The sequence below is a fragment of the Oryzias latipes genome, chromosome 19 (genome assembly GCF_053564925.1).
Source record: "Oryzias latipes strain Hd-rR chromosome 19, Olatipes_Hd-rR_3.1".
NCBI lineage: Eukaryota > Metazoa > Chordata > Actinopteri > Beloniformes > Adrianichthyidae > Oryzias > Oryzias latipes.
The window spans coordinates 18,690,533-18,710,569 of NC_136255.1; the positions used below are offsets into that span (position 1 = coordinate 18,690,533).

Here is a 20,037-nt window from a genome sequence, read left to right on the forward strand (position 1 = left end):
TCTAAACTTTTAGAAGTTTTACACCTCTTTGACATGTAATTTAACAACAAGTCAATAGGAAGTCAATAATAATAATAAATAATAACAATATATACATAAGTCAATAATAATAATAATAAAATCAATAATTAATAAAAAAAAAATAGTAATTCAATTACCATAATAAATGATAATGATAAATCAATAATAACTCTACAAGTCCAAAAGTCAATAACAGATTTATCCTTAAAAGAAAAAAGAAAGAAAAAAAGAAAAACAATAGACTTACTGATTCCTGTGAGTGATCAATTTGTGTAAGACAGAATGTATTGTGCCGGGTTTCAAGCAAACAGTCTGGCCAGTCTTATCAAAATCTTGTTCCACAAAATGTTTTGAACATAGCCAGACTGCATTGCTAGTCGATACCACAGTGATTCATCTGGGTTAGATGTTGTGATAGCTAAGGCCCACTTCTTCTTTAAGTCTGAATCCATCGGAAACCTGCAAGAAAAGTTCAGTCACTGAGTCAGAAATGTATAAATCTATATTACTATAATAGCCTAGTCCTAGTACCGTACACTGTATATCCCTTGTGCAATCTTAGATGACCCCCCCTCCCCCGCCTTACATTGATGTGTTATTCCTACCATGACAAAGGTGGATAAAGTGGAAATATTTCATGTAATCCATGGAAACCAGTGAGGTTCATGTATCATTGAAGAAAAAAGGTTCAGTGCACTGTCTAGTGGGTCTAGATGACCCAACTCCCAATGTTAAAGTGCCCAGGATAGCACAAGGGTTAAAGGTTTAACAAAATAAAATGTACATTTATGTCGACAGCAAATTATACGTACATCATGCAGCATGTTGATAATAGCCCTGCAGCATCATGCATGTCAACATGTGTACTAATAATGAAGCCCCTGCAGCCTTAAAAGAAAAAGATTATAATACTTATGAAATGTTATGCCTTCCTTCTTCGTGGACTAATTTCTTCGATTTTGGCAGTTGAAATCTGCACAATGAAGTGGCATTTTGCAAAAATTGTGTTCACATGCATGCACTGCAGCAGTGACTTGACCTCACCAAGATGGCGGTGCTCTCTTCCCATGAGGAATCACGTGATGTCTCCTCCAGCGATATAAGTCATTGGTTTATCTACAAGAAGGAAGCAAAACGTCACAATATGCACATTTTAGAGCGTATTAAAGCAAGTGTAAGTACTTTCATTGTCATTCTCACATCTAACACTGGGCGTATTATTTAAAAAAATAAGAACGTTCAATAATCGTCTCTTCCCTTGTAAGTAATTTAGTTGTAACTGATTACAATATAAGGAAAAATACTGATTGCCCAAAATGCCGGAGAATTAATTTTTGAACGACATTGCTTAAAAATATTACCACATCCCTGTCATAATGTAAAACCAGTGGAGGTCGCGTTACAGATTCCATCGACATCATGTCTCACAGTATTTATGAATTATAATAAACTGATCTCCCACTTAGTTATCATTTATAATTGAGCAAATACAGCTGATCTACACGCAACTACAGGCTTTAAACCAAAAGTCAAGTTTTTTTTTTTTGCCATCCCTCCAATTTAGGCTGCATGTAGGCGAGTTTTTGTTTTAAATTCTGTCTTAATTCCACCTTTTTAAAACCTGCTAAACATGTTGAAGTTCACAGCGATCTTGTTGCCGTTTATCAACGCAGAGTGCGACACCCTGTGACCTTTTTATGTAATTGAATTTAGTATTCAAAACAAATTCTTAACTAGGAACGTTTTGATAGTACAAACACACACACAAAAAACGAACAAACAAAGACATTGAAAATTGTTTTTATTTTTGTCAACCCTAATAAATCACACACCAAGGGTTCAGACAGTTCGGACTTAATCCCCAGAAAAGCAGATGGTGACAGAAGTTGGAGTCATCAACCATATGTCGTTTCTAATGCTAGACCTATGAATGCTTTTAGACTTTGTGGACTAAAATTAACATTTAAAGGGTTAACTGTGTGGTTTTGTCGGTTAAGTAATAGGGAGCCATTAAGCGTACTTTGGTACGGTTTGTCCCTCGGCAGATACCGTAGCGGCTGGTTTTGTTCGCTGGTCCATCATTTTCCCGAATTTTAACAAACTAAAACGTATTTGTTTTCTGTAAACATGTGACATGTCTGTGTTGCGCAGAGCTAAAACGTGGGAAATATCTGAATCCGATGCTAGCGACGATGAATCCACAGTAGATCATCATCTTAACGTTGATACTCCGAGCAAACAAACAGCTAGACTCGAAGCGGAAGGTGAAAAAAAGGTTCCGAGTTTAACCGACAAGTGCCAAACATCCTCCTCATCAACAAAGCAAAACCAAAGGCATGCTTTATCTCCTCCGAGACCTGGGGGCTCCGGCACGCCGAGTCCTGCACGAAAACGCCGGAGCAAGGAGGAGATGGAGGCGGACAGACGGAGAGCCGAGGAAAAGAAGGAAACGAGGGAGAAGCAGAGAGCAGTGAGAGCTCAGAGGAAGGAGGAGAGGAGACACGAGCAGAACAGGAGGAGAGAGGCTGCGGAGAACCTGAAGAAACTCCGACCAGAGAACTGCATCAAGAGCTTCACGCTTTCCATTCATCCAGGTACGTGTTGCGTTCAGGGGCAGACGATGCGTTTGAGTATCTTCAGAGTGTGTGTTCCCCCAGCATATTTATTTGAAGCATCTAAAAACTTTTCATTGTTGTTGTTTTTGCAGATCTTCTGGAGCATGTTGGCTGTGATTTCTTGCTGGACACACTGGTGTGTTTGGAGTGGAGGTTTAACATTGAGAAGCAGCAGATCCCTCACAGCATCACATGGACCAGAGACGGGCTTCAGGCAGGCAGAATAGTTGATATTATACTAAGTTTAAATTATTTTAACCATCAAAGTTTCTTCATTTGCTCCTCAATGATTATTTATTGTCTTACATTTTAGGAAGGGGAAGAAGGCCAGGTCTCTGTGGAAGATCAAATAGTTCTCGTTCTGACTGCAACCGACTTTGTGGAGATGGTGAGATCTGTGAAAAAGGTGATCAGGCTTTGTTGTTCTGCTCTAAAATCCCTCCCTGCATCCAGTTAGCTCACTTCTATGGTTACTGTTCTCCCCGTGTTCTGCAGATGTTGGACAATGTGGAGGAAACTGGAAGCGAGAGCATCCTTGTTCCTGTTTTGGAGTGTCTCAACCGGAATGCCAAGAAGATGATCACTCTGCTGGTGACAGATTCTGATTACAGGTCAATTATTCCATAAAATGTTGAGAACAGAGATGTGGTTGATTTTTTTGGGGGGGGATGTAGAAACTGGGTATTTGATGGATAAATATATTAATTTGCTCTGTATAGCAACATTTAGTGAAAATTGGCCTAATTTTATTTAAAAAAAAAGACTTGTTTTAGTTAAAATCGCTTTTTTTATTTAAAATTGTACTGACTTTTAAAGATAAATATATATTTTAACAGAGTTGAAGTTTGACCTGGAAAAAAGTGTAATATTAAAACGAATATAGTTTAAAATGGCTTTAAGTAGCAAATTTGGTTTTATTGTTTATGTGATATTTTTGTGTTTTTATGATTTTTTTTTAAATTAATTTGTAAATGAATTAGCCTTCTCATGAGGCTTAAATTATTTTTCCCTGCAGGACAATGGCTTATAATAAACCTTTATTCTTAGAGGATCAACAATCTGAATCAAGGAGGGCAACTTTGGACATGGAGGAGGTATCTGGATACCTCTTTTATAAAGAATGTCTCAATTTTTTAAAATGAAGATACTGTCTTTTTCTTTTTAAGTTTAAAACGTCTTAACTTTTAAAACTCTTAAGGTTCTGGTGTACCTCCAGCTCTATAAAAATATCTCACTGGTCTTCCTGGATGACTGGCAGGACGTCACCGACCACGTGTGTGCCGTCACCAAGTCATTAGCAAAACGCCCTTTCAAGTAGGCATTATTACCTCCAGGACTTTCCCTCCATCGCCTGGGTCATTTTTACCCTTGAAATGTCCTGAATTCTTCCTTGCAGACTCCTGACAGAGCGGGCGGAGCTGCCCTTCTGCGTGGACGGGTCGTGGGCCAGCGGCGCTCGGGTCGAGAGGGATGGCTCCGGGCTCATTCAGGTGTGGAGCAAGCAGATCCAACAGCTGAACCGAGTCAGTCCTGCTGTGGCTTCCACTGTCACCAAATCCTTCCCATCGCCACGCCTCCTGCTGCAGGTAACGCCATCAGAGAACCTGCCCCAACAAGAATTGAAAGAAATATAATTTAAAACTGTGTTTAAGGCTTATCAGAACTTGGGCTCAGAGGAGGAGAGGAAGAGGATGCTGGTCGGTCTGTTGGTGAAAAATGGAGGAAAAGAGCGGCGCATTGGCCCAGACATATCAGCCAGAATCTATCGCTGCTTCACAGCCCAGAACCCTCAGCTGGTTCTGGACTAGAATACAGTATAAACAACTACATTGCTGCTTTGCTTGTTAAAACCAAATAAATCATGTTCTCTTTCCGTGAAAGCAATTTTTGTACAAACTGAAAAAAGTAAATAAATATGTAAACAAGGCTGATGACTTAATAAAGTATTTGCTGTGCAAAAAAGTGGAAATTTCTTATTATTCTTATTTTATGGTGTTTAATGTTACATATAATGGAGAGAATAAACGTAAATAGAAAAACACCATTGTAGCAAATATGTAACAGCATAACTGAAGCAAAAAAATATTATAAAACACTCAAAAGTGTGTTAACAGTACAAAAAAATCCTGAGTCTGAGAATACATAAGATTTAGTGTTTTTGTATCCTTAGAGTCTAGTCTTCAACTCTCTCACAAAGACAGTAAATGGCATATTTAAAAAAAAAACAATATACAAATGAACATTTGACTATCCAAGCAAATGAAATGAGACGGATTGTCACATTATGACACCTTTAAAAGTCGTAACAGTGTAAAAGTGCATTTCTCGCTTGGAATTAAAAGCAGAAAAGTAGTGATACGGACTAAAAGACAGCAGAAGGAGATGAGGATGGCAGTGGTAGAATATTACAGTGTTGATGAGGAATCCGGTCATGTCCAGCGACATCTTTTACACTGATAATCCTCTGGCTCTGAGCAGCAGCTGTCATAGTCGCTGCTTGGCGGTGTCGGGGGGCAGTGGCAGGTAATGCGCTCAGTCTGCGGTGACATGTGACAGGGGCACAAATATAGGTCCATTTCGGAAAATGCTTCGGTGCGGGGGGTGGGCGAGGAGCAGGCACTCAGTGTGGATGCAGGGCTGGAGGTCCGGCTCGGGACGGGGCTTGTTGGGAGGCTGCTCTCCTCCTGGGCATCTTCGGGCAAGTATCTCTCCTGCTCTGAGGGGCCGGTGCGGCTGTTGACACTGAAGATCCAGAAAAGTTGTGTTTGAAGGAAGGTGCGCAGGCCGGGGGGCAGTTCTAGAGCGCCGACTACGTCGGGGCAGCAGGGCAACGTTTGGCGCAGGCGAGCAGAGCAGAGGTACTGCAGGGAGGTGGGGGTGTAGCAGGCACGGATCACCTTCATGCTGCTCTTTGCTGCTGTGGAGCACACCATAGGGTAGAACTTCTTGTTCTGTAGGTTGGTAGCAGCAACCCCTGCAGGGTATCAGAAGAAAAAACATTTCAGAGTATACAGATTAAAAAAAGCATGGATAGTAACAGATGATTTTTTTTGGATACACACCTATGAACTGCCGGTTTTGGTAAAAGCTCAAAGTGCCGTGCCATGTGTCCAAGTGCACTCCTATGACGGACCCCTGACCAAACCGAGGGGAGAATTTCACTTTGTCCCCTTTGTGTTGAAGCAGACCTTCATCCATAAGAAAAACGTTAGATTATTTTGTTTGTCCGAAGTTACAAACTACTCCTTGTCCCAAAAACAGGTTGTTACCTGTGTAGGAGAGACCCCAGCTGTCTTCATCGTGGCCCAGCAGGCTGCCAAAGCTGTACTTGAACTTATCAAGGTTCACCTCAGAAGTTCCGATTCCCACCATCTTCATTCACAAACAAAAGGCAACATCTGGTTAAGCTCCTCATTCCTCCAGTCGGGAGAGATTTGAAACATCGTTTAAAGACTCACTCCAAAAAAAACGGTGTTTTTGGGGGTTTCAACATGTTCTTGTCGAATGATGATTGTGGACATACAAAAAACTTAAAATTGTGGAAGGAAAATGCTGCAAAACATATTTGTGACAGAAAATACACAGGGGGGAAGGCAAGCTCCCTACTGTGCTTGTAGACGACTAGATCCATATACGTCTTTGTTTTCCTCGTCTGAGCTGGCATCTGGCTTAAAAGTGGATGGCAGGATGGCTCCAATATTGCTCTCCATTTTTGTTGGAATGGTAATGTTAGGTTGGGGAAGGGCTGTAAACTGGCAGGACAGAGCTCAGCAAGAGGTGATAGGAAGGGGTGCGGGGCTGCTTCACCCCAAAGGTCTTGCCCAAAACTCAGAGGCAAATTTCTAATGAACTTCTGCTGCTCTGCAGGTTTTTTGAGTTTGGCTAAAAACAGCAAACTCATATTTAACCATTTAGAATGCCTTGAAAATAGACGAACAGATGATCGGAGTGGGTCTTTAACATGTCGGAATCATGCTAACCATGTCTGTTCCATAGACCGGAGAAGTCATCTTCACTTCCCAGTAGTGTTGGCCTTCCGAAAGCTCCTTCCGGCCACGGATGGCAGCGGTCCCACAGCTGTAGTCGGAGTGAAAGCTCACCTTTCTGCTGTCCTTACTGAGGAAGGCTCCAGAGGACTTGCAGTGCTCGTCCCACACCCAGTCCAAAACTGGAAAAAAGATTAGGTTGTAGAAACAGCAATGGGATCATAAGTCTGAGAAGTCGTCTATGAATGGAGCTTACAGCATTTTTTGTGGTAGATTATTAATAATTATTATAGTGAAGTCTGCACAATTTTATGCAGACTGTTATTTCGCAGCAAAACAAAAGAAATAAACACCAAACTGATCGTAGGGACTCAAATTCACTGTTAAATAGAATCAACCTCAGTTTGAATGAAAGGCAGTGTGTTGTTGTGAAATAGTATTGTTGACTGTTCCAAACATTACACATTGCAAAACAGATTTTACAAAACCGTACTAAATGGCTTGTGCTGCAGTCTTCTCTGTCGAAAGTCAAGGTTACATCTATAAATTTGCATACAGAAAATACCAAAGAAGTATTTTAATAATTGTCCTGGCATATAATTTTATAGCCAACTAAAAAATGTAATTATTGGATTTATGAGATAAGATTTAAATGGTCGGAATTTTAGGTAAAATTGTAACATAAAAGGTTATTTACTTAATATTATTATGATTATTTTTTTATGCATAAGGATAGATACATTAACATTTTTTAAACAAATAATAAATCCTTAAGAACATAGATTTTGGTGTATAAAAAAAATAACGTTTTCACACACTTTTTTTTTAACTTATAATTTACCTTTAATGTTTAACACGTTCCACTATTTATCAACCCCCCCCCCCAGCAGGAAGTTCTGCTTACTGTGATCCTCGTCTTCGCGGAGGTCTTCACTGGTGAGGCCAAACCCCAGACCGAGCTCCTCCTGTGGTTGATAAGAGCACAGAGACTCCCCCAGCAGCAGAGAAGAGCTGGGCAGAGCCACTACGTCGGAAACAGTCTGCGATCCTGACAAATAATCCACCTCCGACTCCAAGTCACTGATCTGCTTGGCACAAACACAGACAGCAAGTTGTGAGTCTGACGTTGTAGCCACGCTTCAGGATAGCTTTTAATGGCAAAGGGAGGAGTTGAGGACCTTTAATGTTTTAGATATCTGAAATGAAACATTAAAATATGAATGTGAAGTTTTTCAAGAGGATTTTTCCCTTATAAGGTCTCAATAGTGTGAGACCTCATTGGTTCTGGTAAGTTAGAATTAGAAGCCTATCAAAAGTACTACAGAATCCTCTGGTTCATTTTACAACAGATTTTACACAGAGGCATGTGGGTCACCTCCAGTACTGGACCACAGGTTGATATATGAGCTTTTCTTTGGTTTTCCCAATTCTTCTGAAGTCAGAAACTCTGATTTCAGATTAAAGTCACGGTTGAATAACAAGCAAATGACAAACTTGTAGTTTATTTGACATTACTTCTTTAAATCTTCCGATTTCTCATTCGCATTCAGGTCTCACCTCCGTCACCAGTTGCTGCTCCCATTCTTCTCTGTCGGACATCTTGACTTCTGTCTTGACACTCGTCTCCTGCTGCGTCTCACTCCAGACCAAATGCTGGCCTCTGCTGTTCCTGCCTTTCCTCAGCATGGGAGCTCTGCAGACACACACCTGATGACCAGCTGGCACACGAGCAGGACGCCACATGTTCTTGTTATTTACAGCCCATGGGGTCAGTGTTAATCCACGAGCTTGTATTTTCTTCATTCTTTGACTTCTAAGCACACACTTGGGTACACCAAATCAATGTAAAATATTTTCAACAAATTTTTTAGCACGAAAAAAAAACTGAGTGTGCACTTTTTAATTTACATTCTGGGAACTTATGAATAGTTTTATGGTGCAACATTTTGCTCAGTATAATTCTTGTTTAAGAAAGCAAACCAGATTGTCTGTGTGTTTCTTGAATTTTTCATAAACCTGCACTCAAAGTAGGTCGGTTTAACAATCTGTTCGCTGTTCGATTGAGTTTGCTCACAAGTTCTCAGTCATCAAGAAGCTGGAAAACAGCCCACGTGGAAATGTTCTTCATCACCTACAAACTCCTGCTCTCCTGTTACAATCAGGAATTTCTAGCTGTTTCATTTACACGTGCAGGATCTCTAAACCAGTCTGAGCTGCTTCTGCTCCACTTTCCTGCAGGAACATCTTTTGGTGACTCAACAATAGACTTTAATATCTGTTAGTGAAGATTTGTTTTTTTATTTCTCCATTGAAGCTGATTCAGGAACTGAGAACCATTACAGCTGTATATTTTTGCAAGAAAAAACGAAGAAAAGAAATCTCACATTTCTTGCAATTTTTCAGGGATCTGTGCTAGTCGCAACCAGATCTCTCTTTTTCCCCAGTAAAAACAAGATAGCTATTGATTTATTGAATTAAACAGCTGACAAGTGTGTTTTCTGAATTGACTGTGTAGTTTTACCACCTCAGCAAAATTAAAAAGGGAGACAAATTAAAGTTAAAACTTCTAAACAAAATATATAACACAATAACCAATTAAAATAAGTGACTTTACACCATTGGAAAAACTTTATCTTTAAACTGGGATCTTTCAGTTCTAAACACAGCAGCTGGTGGCAGCTCTGCAAGCAGGTGCGGAAGATAATTGTCATGAATTTAGGTTAGTTCGTCTAGAACATGTATTCTTTTAATTGGGCCTTACCCTAAATACTGTAGATGCATCATCTGGGTCCTGTGCTGATGCACATGATTTGAATTGAGTTGATTTCAGTGGCAGCAGTATGAACAAACAAAGTTCAATACACACACAGAATGAGCAAAAAACTGAGCACTAGTCCTAAGACTCTGAGCATGACTATCTTAATTTCTTTTTTTTTGTTTTTATAATTAAACCCCACAATTACAGTCATACTGTTGCTTTGATAGATTTCTCAACTACACTTGTGGAATTAGGCTATTTGATAAACAGTTAAACCACTGCGCTTACCTTGTTGAAGTATTCCAAAAGACGGTGTTGCAGTGTCACATGTGAGTTTCAGAGTGTCTCTATATCCGTCGGCGTGACAGCTGCAGCATGCACCCTGTCCCACTTCGCATCAGAATTGAGGTAAACAGAACTTGACCACGCCCTCAACAAGTTTCTATTGGATAAAACCCGCGCGGAGGCGGAACTTCGAGAATTTATTTGGAGGTCTTCACAAGTATCGGGACTTTGAGTGTCGGTGTCACTTTGATACAAATAGCAAACACCGCCTAAATTGTGTTTTTTTGGAGAACTGGATACGTTATGTGACGTTATTTCGAACATTTCCTATCAAATATTTCAAAATGAACTTCCTTTCGTAATTGGTAAAGTATAGAAAAACAAACCACAAACGTAAAAATGTGCATTGAAATTTGGGTTTTGAAAAAAATTACTATTATGAATTATAGATCTTAAAAATTAACAATAAGGATTTTCGTTCTTTCTCAGAAATTGCATAAAATTGGACTTTTTGGATGTTCGTCATGGAGTTAAAAAGTACTACAGTAAGTGGAGCACTTGAACGCATTTTCCTGTGCCATAGGCCGCTCATTCATCCGGACTTTTTAGCCTATTGGTTGTTTTGGAAAAGGGGTGGGGCAAAAACACTAATCTGTTGTTTGATTGGTGCCTGACGGACACTTCGTTGTGTATCTTCCGTGCGCACGTTGCAGCCTCAATAGGTGTTGTTATCCTTTTATTTGAAGCATGGCAGAAGCCGGTGGTAGGTACAAACAACAAGTTTACGTTAAATATGTGGTTCATTCAAACAGTTGTTGTAACAAAAGCTTTATGTTCGTGTCGTGAGGTAGATGTCAAACTAGCTAACTTGTTAGCACATGCTAACTGGAGCTACAGACGATTAGGAAATCCGGAACTGACTAGCTCATAATCAAAACCTGTTTTTGTGTGCATTTAAGAGATTTCCTTAACAACTTTATGTTATTAGAAACGTCAATATATATGTGATTCATCCTAATAGTTTGTAAAACTTTAAACAAACGTAGCATGCAACTTTTAATCCGGCACAAATAATTGACACATTCATTGATAATCAATTTGATTCGCCTGATATTTTGACATTGATCTGATGTAAAATAGGTAAATTTTGATGATTTGAATATATTTTTCCTTTTCATGTGAGATGGCAACCTGGCGCTGGTGAAACACGTTGTTCTGGTGCTGTCAGGAAAGGGGGGAGTGGGAAAGAGCACCATCACCACAGAATTGGCTCTGGCTTTCAAACATGCTGGGAAGAAGGTGAGCAGCTGTAGGTCAAACATCTGTCCGTGACCCTTTTCAAATGTAAACAAACATTTGTAAAACTTTGTGGTCCTCAGGTTGGCATCCTGGATGTCGACCTCTGTGGTCCCAGCATCCCTCGGATGCTGTGTGTGGGCCGACCTGACGTCCATCAGTGTGACTCGGGGTGGGTTCCTGTCTACACTGATGCACAGAAGAGCCTGGCTCTGATGTCTATTGGTTTTCTAATGGAAGATCCAGATGAGGCAGTCATATGGAGAGGACCAAAAAAAACAGGTACGTACACAGATACATGCCATGTTCTTAAAGTTTACGTTTTGTGTCGGTGTATAATCAATCTGTATTATCTAAAGGTATTTCAAAATTATATGTTAATTTTTGATAAGATATATCAACTTTAGCTAATTTTATACAGTTGGTATTCTTAAAAAAATACTGGAAACATCAAAAATAAACTTTAATATTTATTCATCTTGGAATTTCAAGATTTGTATGTCTTTGGACAAACGTATATCCCCAGGATCAGTTTTTTTTTGTGTTTTTGAACTTTTTTTTTGTCTCGCAGCAATGATTGCCCAGCTTGTGTCAGATGTCGCATGGGGGGAGCTGGATGTCTTGCTGGTGGACACCCCGCCAGGGACATCTGATGAGCATTTGGCTGTCCTGGAAAACCTCAGAAAACACAGAGTAGATGGAGCTGTTTTGGTAACCACACCTCAGGTGGGCAACAGTTACAAACCTGTATTTCCAAAAGCGAAGATTTAAGTGGAAAAATCACCAAATAATGCAGCAAAAAAGACAAATGGCCAAATATACATTTATTTCCTCATTATTTTGCCTAGTCGTTTTTAAAGGAATTGTATCAGTGTTGTTCTGCAACTTTAACACTGACAGATGAGCTGATATTAAGTATTCATGGTTTAGGAGAAAAGCTGTGAGCCATTTTACTGTGTTGAGCTGTGTATTGTCGGCCACAGGCGGTGTCAACAGGGGATGTGAGAAGAGAGATCACCTTTTGCAAGAAGACAGGTGTTCGGATCCTGGGCATTGTAGAAAACATGAGTGGCTTCGTTTGTCCACATTGCACTGTGAGTAAAGCAGTCATGACATGCAACTATACCTACATAGAGGCCATCTGTGGTTGTGTGTTTAATCATCTTAAATCTGCTATATTGTTCAGTGTGGTCAGAGTAAATATGTTCAATTAACTTGTTTTAGGAATGCACAAACATATTTTCCAAAGGTGGTGGTGAAGAGTTGGCCAAACTGACTGGATCAGTGTTTCTAGGTAAGCCAGTTTAAAAAAATGTAAATGTGCAGTTCTGGTCTGTGGCCACATGGTGTCACTATTGTCACCTTTTTTATTTTTCCTTGGTGACATTTATGACTCAGATTGTGAATCATCCAGGTTGGTTCTATCCATGCAATAGGTAAAATTAGACTTGGGTTTGTGTGACTAAGAAAACTGCTGATCCAGATTCTGGAATTGCATGAGTATTTCAGAAAGAAAAGGTAATCAATAATTATTAGTGTAATTAAGAGATTACTTCCCCAGTGGCTACTTCCCTGAAAACTAATTTATTAAGTACTGATCTAGTTTTCCTTGCGTCAAAGACGCTGGCTTTATCCAACCGTAGACCCTTTTATTTAGCAAATTACTACTCTGAATTAGTTTTTACTAAATAGTCATTAACATGCTTCATTTTCTTTGGCTACAGTGATTTTTGTCCTCATTTCAGGTTCTGTGCCCTTGGATCCTCTTCTCAGCGCCAGCGTGGAAGAAGGCAGAGACTTTGCAGAGTCATTTCCTAACAGTGCCACATTCAGTTCCATCAGCAGTATTTCTCAAGTTCTGCTCAAAAGCCTTGAAAATGACTGACATAATTTAGTTTTTGTACACATTAGAACAGAGAATGGGGTTTACATGACTAAACATAAATCCTGTTTCATCTCTGATCGTGTTGTCACTTGTTTTCTTTGCCCAAAGCACGAGATTTGTGTGGTTATCAGTGCTGCATGCGCAGTTCCTGCGGTTTTAAGACTTCTGCTCTTCAGAAGGTAAACGCTGTAAAAATGAAAGCAACCTTTGACTAATGCTTCTGTAATATAAAGTCAGATGGCCCACATAAAAAGGCGCAGTAAAATATGCTGTACTGAAAACAATCCATTGCCTAGAAGCCAAACTAAAGTTGGAATCTTGTTTAATTGGAGATGTTCACAATGACACCTGATTTCAACCAGCACTTCAACAGGGTTGGCTGGCTCATCAGTAAACGGCTTTCACTTCCAGGACTTACACTGTCAAATCCAACTGCCTTCAAATAAAATGAAAAAAAATGCACACCAACTCTGTAAACTACTTTTCTTAGTCATACAGCCACATGTAGACATTACTTTTGGATCATGGGTAAATTTTCTGCGTACTCATTCTGGCAGCAACAAAACCTTGAATGCCATGCAGGATTCTGATACAACTACAGCTGAAACTGGACGAAGAAGAAAATAAAAGATGGAAAAATGCAAAATGGAAATTACACTTGTGAGACCCAACGTGGGCACACACACCTTTAATGCAAACAGGTACTACAATGGTTTGGAAATGTTTGCGTAATGATTAGAGTACAGCTACACACAAAACTCTCACTCCACCAGCAACATACTAAAGGCAATCTTAATCGAACCAAAAAAAAAAAAGTTACATCCGGAGGGATTCCAACAACTTTTCACAATTAACCCACAGTGCATTAAATCTATATGGATATGTATATATTTAAATATGTATATATCCTGGACAATTTGTTTTCATTTAATAGTTCAATGAACATATTTATAAATAAAAACAGTGGGGAAGAAATTGTCCATACACAATTTTCTTTACAGATTCTCAAGACGTATTCAGAAATTACACCAACTCTCAAGTTGATAGGAGGAAAAAACGCCGGCCTGTGGTCAGCTCTTACAGACCCGAGGCTCAGCCGCCTCGTTTGGCCTCAAAGCCCGAAAAGAGTGGAGGGAAAATGAATTATTATACAGTCTGTTTATAACACGCACACACACACACACATACAAGACGAACAAATCACTACATTGCGCATTTACAAGTTGACTATCAAATTGGGATGACTGTACACATCTTTATGATAAGACCATTGGATGTTTATGTTTTCTTTTAAACCCCAGATTCACTTCTTTTATCTTGTGTGGCAATTTTTTTCTTTTTTCCCCCCAGCAGCAACTTAAATGGGTGATTTTGTTGAGGAGACGTTGAAACGTTTACTTTGTGGAGAGAATTAGAGCAACGATGAGCCCGTAGAGACCCAGGACCTCAGCAAAAATCAAGATGAGGATCATGCCCACAAAGAGCCTGGGCTGCTGAGCTGTGCCCCTCACGCCTGCGTCTCCCACGATGCCGATTGCAAAGCCTGCTGCCAGCCCACTGAGGCCCACACTCAGCCCAGCACCAAGGTGGAGGAAACTCCTACACACACACAGATGCATGTTAGTCAGCACAATTGGGAAATATTTCACATGACAGATCAACCAACTGCTTTAGTTCAGAAAAATCGCTGCTGGTTTCGCGAAGTTGCTAACAAATCGCACACATTTGAAAACGCCAACAAAACTGAAAGTTTGTTAAACCACAGACCAATGTCCAGACAGGAACAAATTCTGAGGGTTTGGGAAACACTGGCAGGTTTTCATTCATTCAATAAAACTGAGTGTATCTTCAGTTGGAAGATCAATATTTTGAGTCTAAATTGAAAATAGAACTGTGTTGACTTAAAAAAATAAAAGGAAATGTGTCATAATAACTAAATGTCAAATACTCACTTAAAAAGGGAGATGTTCTCAGCAACATTGTTGGCAATCAGCACTGCTACTACCAAGCCATAGATGGCTATGATACCCGCCATGACCACTGGGATGATCGACTTCATGATGAGCTCCGGCCGCATCACAGACATTGCAGCAATACCTGTGCCGCTCTTTGCTGTGCCGTAGGCCGCTCCCAAGGCTGAAAGGAAACAGAAAATCAGACCATTAAGTAACTCAGGCCAGCTTGGTCATTGCAGAAACTAGAAGGTAGAATAAAGCAGAAGTGAAATGAGAAATGGAGCAAGAATTTTAACAGATTCCCTTCCCTCCAGTGAAAGAAAGAAAAAACCCAAAACACAACATCTGGTTAGTTTCCCAGTTTCAACCCAACAACCACAAATTGTGTCAAGTTAAAGAAAAATATTACTAAGTGGAAGCTTCCTCAGCAATACAAGATCCGTCAAGTATGACGCACAAGAGAATGAAGGCTCAGTGCTGCTTACTCTTACGGGGAAAAACCCCCAAAAGATATAAAGTAGCAGTAGCTTGTATTTCAGTTTGAGGATTTGCAGATTAGGTCATCTATAAATACTAACACAGCCTGGTAAAACATGATGTGTAATTAGGCAGATTAGAACTTGTTTGACAAGATTTTTCAGGAATTTGTGCCAAAAAGAAAAACAGGCCTTTTTAAACACAGTAGAAAAAGTGAAAGCTTACAGAGCCTTACTCGCATCCCATCATCTTAGTACTTTATAAGCATAACATTTTAATATTAACTGTTCTCAAAATTTATTATTTATCCAATCGAAGGTCAAAACCATTAAAGAAAAAAGGACAATTATCCGTTTGTGGCTTCTTCTGGTTAACAGATACACATGTGCCCAACAAGATCCTTCCTTGGATACAGCAGACATACTGATGATGATTAAATGTGAACAGAAAGATCACCAGGAGGCGGCCTTGTTCATACAGCCGGAGGTGCCCTGTATTACATTTATTTGCTTTGCTGTTTTCACGCAAATAGGGGATGGTCCTGGAAAAACCGAACCCGCTTAGCAACTATTCAGATTAAAACCATTCCTGGTATGAGGATTCGTACAATTGAGACCGTTTCAAACATCACACACCTCATGTTTACTGCATTAGTGAAAACAAATCAACATGTCCTAGTGTATAAATAACCTATACAGGTCAAGCTCAATACTGTGCCTAATGCACTAACCTGCTCTCATCTCTGTGAATGAACAGAAATACTTGAATCCATATTATTAAAAATGAATAGCATTTTCTGCAGAGGTGTGGAGGCAAAAGCTCTGGGTTTTAATCCTAATCCTCTCTCATCTTAGGTGAATAGCTTTTACCAGGTTACCCTCTGCAGAAACTGGAATATGGGATCCCCTGTGACGTCTTTGGATGTCACAGTAGGAGGTGGTTTATGATCTTGTATGTGATTTGTCTCACAAGACAAAGGTTTAACATGAATATATAACATGCAGATAACGATTAATTTGTTGAACAACCCTATTAAAAACTACACAATGACTACATTGATGTAAAGAAATTATTGTATATGGTATAACATTTTTTAGAGACCATCCTGTTGAGCTACTTCACACTGCCCTCTAATGCATGCAACCACTTCCAAAACGCTCGCATTCGTGCATCACTGCTCGCATTTCTTCGACTGTTTTGGGCTCTACGTACAAAATGCGGTTATTGAAGTCAAACCAGGTTGAACTTAGACCAATCAGGGACTCAGGTTTGGTAGGGATGTATGGATGGCGTCCTTTTAAATTTACGGAAGTGACAATCGTTTTTGCAAGATTTGCACCACTTTGATATTTAGCACCAAGCATCTTCCAAGATAGATGGACATGTGCTAGTAAACAGTTAAAACAAGACAAAGAGGAAGCCCCTCCCCGCTTGTCCAGTGTGAACACTATGGGCTAAATGCTCGTTCTAGAACGTGTCACATGCCTAATGTGAACATTAAGGAAACTAGTCAAAGGTTGGGATTTAATACAACGAATACAAAAAACAGGAGTATGCTATAGTTTAGTTGAATCCAAGTGACTTTTCTTTAAAGAAAAAACAAACTTGAAAGACGTCTGAGACCACAACAGAAAAGAATCACATGACTCCATGCAAAAGAAAAAAAATCTTTTGAGTACTACTTACCCTCTATAGCAGTAATATCATTACACTTAGTAACTTTCAGGAAATTCTGGCAACTTGATGATGGCACATGTGTCAAATCTTATTTCCCCACTCACCGTCACATCTCTTCTTTCTACCATAATCTGAATTTCATTTAATGCCCCCACCGTTACTAGATTACAGCCAAGCAAAAAGGAACCACACAGATGCCACAATTTCCCATTAACACAAAATGTAAATTCCTGAAAACTGTTCTGTTAAACTTGCTTCTAGTACAAGTGGGCAAGAATTTTTTTTTTAAACCTAACTGAGCTTCTTCTGTATGAACATGACAGATCATCCTTTTTATTTAAATGCAGTGTACCTAAACCAATTTTTATCTCCTATTTTGTTTTGCTTTAAAAGCACTTTTTTTTTCTGTTAAGCGATCAGTCATGTCACATGTTTTAGGATGAGCCAAATCAATGTAAATTGTCTGACCGGGAGCCCTTTCATTTCAAATCTGAGCAGTAACAGATTATGAAATCCACATGCAAATGTTTCCCGCAACAAGTAACACCACTATATTATGTAGTACATTTTATTCAAACCAAAAGATTAAAGCCATGTTGCTGTGGAAGCTAGTGGCTCGTTCAAGTCAGCAGTCTCATGTGAACATCATGTGACCTCGTGTCATACCTTGAGCAATGAGGAAGTTAACCAGCTGAACCTAGTTACCAAATGTAGTTTTGTTTCAAAAGGGGTGCAGTCATTGTATATCAAAATAAATTACTACACTATAAACATATAGTTTGTAGGTTAAAAAAATTAATGTGTGACTACATTAGCTTGAGAATGAATACACTTTGGTCGATCACCGCTTTACACTTAAGTTCCAAACTTAATGATTCGTTGAAATATATAATATAGTCATCTTTTAAGACAGCAACCTAACAGTCTAATTCAACCGAGCTGTCGGTTAACCAAATTGTATTTCACTTGAAACTAAATATTCTTTAAAACCTTTAAAGAAATCCTGGTTTATGTCCTCCGCTTAAAGCACGCATCTGGATGTGGCTAGCGACTACACAAGCTAACTTCTGTAGTCGTCATCAGCTGGTTAACTAGCTTTGACAAGTCTTGCCCGTTCTGTGCTCGCTGTATACACACCCATAATGTGTATTAGTTAACAAAATTAACAGGTCAATACAAGTATAATTTACAATATTTTTACTTGTAAGACCAAATGAATGACAGCAAGGACTGCAACGTTAGTAAAGCTAGCAAAGTAGCTACCATCGCGTCCTAAGCAGAGGTTGACAGTTTCCCTAAATGGTTTCTTAAAGTGAATAAAATTAAACAAACATATTACCAAAAAAAAATACGTAAAACAAGGAAGTGTATTTACCGCTGAACACCATAGCCGCAGAGGCACCCATCACTGCGAAGAACGGCGAGTATTCTGGGCTTTGGCTCGACATCCTGTAGAGACGCTAACTCACAGCAAAATAAACTAAAAGTACAAAATAATCGTTTTTGGTGAATCTAAAAAAAAAATCGCACTTAATGGAGTCAATTGAAGGACACAGACGTGTTATTCAAAAGTGGATACAACTGAAACCGTTCTGCCACCTAGCTAACAGTGTGCAAGGGGAGCAGTCACGACTCTTCTGATAAATACCCGGCGCAGCAACACAAAATGGCGAGGCGGAAAGTATCACCTGACTGGCCGTTCGGAGAAAACCACTTAGTTTTACAGTGAAGGTGACGAGAGGGGTCAACGATTAAAAAATTGAAATAAAGAAAGAAAAACCTTTGGGTTTTTTTCAAAGTACATAAAAATACCTACAATGTTAAAATCACACACAGGGTATCGTGTTCAGAAAGTTTAAAAATACCCTCCTCTCAAAAATGCATGGGTTAGTTTACACCCCCACAAGAAGCAAATTTGGTATAGTCGACTGCAGGCTTTCCCTTTGATATCTACGTATTCACCTTTCAAAGGAAGAACAATTTAGTGGATGTACCATGATACATAGCGTAAATCTAAGAATTGACTGTATTACTGAAGCCATCAAATAAAAACATGCACAATATTTAATTAAAAAATAAATAAAAACAAAAAAAACTGATATTGCATCGTCAAAATGTGACGTCAATAACTACACCTCATAACATTGCTATAGATTGTGTCTTAGGGAATATTATTACAAAACCCATTTTGGACTGAATGCAGTGTCATTCCACATGTAATATGTTTATGTGTCTCGAGAAGCAATGCATTGTTTAGATTTTTGGAATGGTGTCCTTTCCCTCTTTCTGTGATGACCCCTTCTTCCTTCTGCATTGCCAAGTCATTTCAACTCCACACATCCCCTCCCCCAGCATCACGGAAAAGCCCTAACCCTCGTGATACACGTCCCTAGATGCATCATAAGCACCCTTCCTTCCAGACTCTTGGCTAACATTTTTCTGTCAGCCAGAGGCCTCATTTTGCAGCTAGGAGCATGCACCCTGCAGCAGCACTGCTGTCTGATGCACTGTTAAAGAGGTCATGGAGAATGAGGAATTCATTTTGTCTTCTCCTGTGACTGACTGAATACTATTGATTAAGGTTTCTAATACATGTAATCTACTCCACCCAGAATGCACTTCCCTGTTGTGTCGAGGGGTTAGGAACTCTGCAGTTGTCTGTAAGCATTTCTTTGTAATGTGATCGCTATGGTCCCACGCATTTGTTTCCTGTTTGTTTTGGGTGATTCCTCTTATCCCAGACTGGCATTAAGCAGTGGGCTGAAAGGAAGTAAACTCCCCACATTTCCACTGCCTGTAGATCTATGTGCTGTCACATTAAACAGTACCTCTATGTGACATTATGATTTTTGTAGAATCCTTAAACAAACCAAGCCTCTCTCATATTTTTCCTCATCTGATGAACCAAAATAACATGCAACATTTACACAATAAATCTTTGAAAAAGAGGGGGGGGGAAAACCCCAGTAAGTCTGTAATTCATCAGTGGTGAACACATGGCACCGTGGGGCGGGGGCTTGATCACAGAAAGACCCATCTCAGTGTAGACTTAAACACTTAAGCATCTTACTCCTCGAGCCGG

The 20,037-nt window shown here is 39.6% G+C and overlaps 4 protein-coding genes across 6 annotated transcripts; 2 read left to right on the top strand and 2 right to left on the bottom strand.

Annotated features, from left to right (window-relative positions):
- Positions 1 to 2,031: 2,031 nt before the first annotated feature.
- Positions 2,032 to 4,598, top strand: eme2 (essential meiotic structure-specific endonuclease subunit 2). 3 transcript variants are annotated; one of them, XM_078937343.1, is made up of 9 exons: positions 2,147 to 2,285; positions 2,377 to 2,615; positions 2,729 to 2,850; positions 2,950 to 3,042; positions 3,132 to 3,247; positions 3,652 to 3,730; positions 3,835 to 3,950; positions 4,033 to 4,222; positions 4,289 to 4,598. In XM_078937343.1, exons 2-9 carry the CDS (start codon positions 2,432 to 2,434, stop codon positions 4,442 to 4,444), a joined length of 1,056 nt encoding a protein of 351 aa, XP_078793469.1. In that variant the 5' UTR covers positions 2,147 to 2,285; positions 2,377 to 2,431; the 3' UTR covers positions 4,445 to 4,598. The 3 variants fall into 3 exon arrangements, with proteins under 3 accessions (XP_011486418.1, XP_011486419.1, XP_078793469.1); XM_011488116.4 differs by having other exon boundaries at positions 2,032 to 2,615; XM_011488117.4 differs by having other exon boundaries at positions 2,032 to 2,615; positions 2,950 to 3,024.
- A 7-nt stretch (positions 4,599 to 4,605) lies between these two features.
- On the bottom strand, positions 4,606 to 9,799 carry LOC101162324 (SPRY domain-containing SOCS box protein 3). The gene is made up of 7 exons (XM_004080515.5): positions 9,669 to 9,799; positions 8,180 to 8,315; positions 7,527 to 7,707; positions 6,617 to 6,804; positions 5,906 to 6,008; positions 5,699 to 5,824; positions 4,606 to 5,610 (listed from the first exon to the last, which is right to left on the bottom strand). The coding sequence occupies exons 2-7, from the start codon at positions 8,306 to 8,308 to the stop codon at positions 5,066 to 5,068; spliced, it is 1,272 nt and encodes a 423-aa protein (XP_004080563.1). The 5' UTR covers positions 8,309 to 8,315; positions 9,669 to 9,799; the 3' UTR covers positions 4,606 to 5,065.
- A 479-nt stretch (positions 9,800 to 10,278) lies between these two features.
- Positions 10,279 to 12,923, top strand: nubp2 (nucleotide binding protein 2 (MinD homolog, E. coli)). The gene is made up of 7 exons (XM_004080340.4): positions 10,279 to 10,428; positions 10,849 to 10,964; positions 11,045 to 11,243; positions 11,533 to 11,687; positions 11,945 to 12,055; positions 12,186 to 12,255; positions 12,707 to 12,923. The coding sequence occupies exons 1-7, from the start codon at positions 10,413 to 10,415 to the stop codon at positions 12,844 to 12,846; spliced, it is 807 nt and encodes a 268-aa protein (XP_004080388.1). The 5' UTR covers positions 10,279 to 10,412; the 3' UTR covers positions 12,847 to 12,923.
- Positions 12,924 to 13,498: 575 nt separating this feature from the next.
- atp6v0cb (ATPase H+ transporting V0 subunit cb) lies at positions 13,499 to 18,657 on the bottom strand. Its single transcript, XM_004080339.5, has 3 exons — positions 18,331 to 18,657; positions 14,799 to 14,982; positions 13,499 to 14,445 (listed from the first exon to the last, which is right to left on the bottom strand). Exons 1-3 carry the CDS (start codon positions 18,401 to 18,403, stop codon positions 14,241 to 14,243), a joined length of 462 nt encoding a protein of 153 aa, XP_004080387.1. The 5' UTR covers positions 18,404 to 18,657; the 3' UTR covers positions 13,499 to 14,240.
- Positions 18,658 to 20,037: the final 1,380 nt, after the last annotated feature.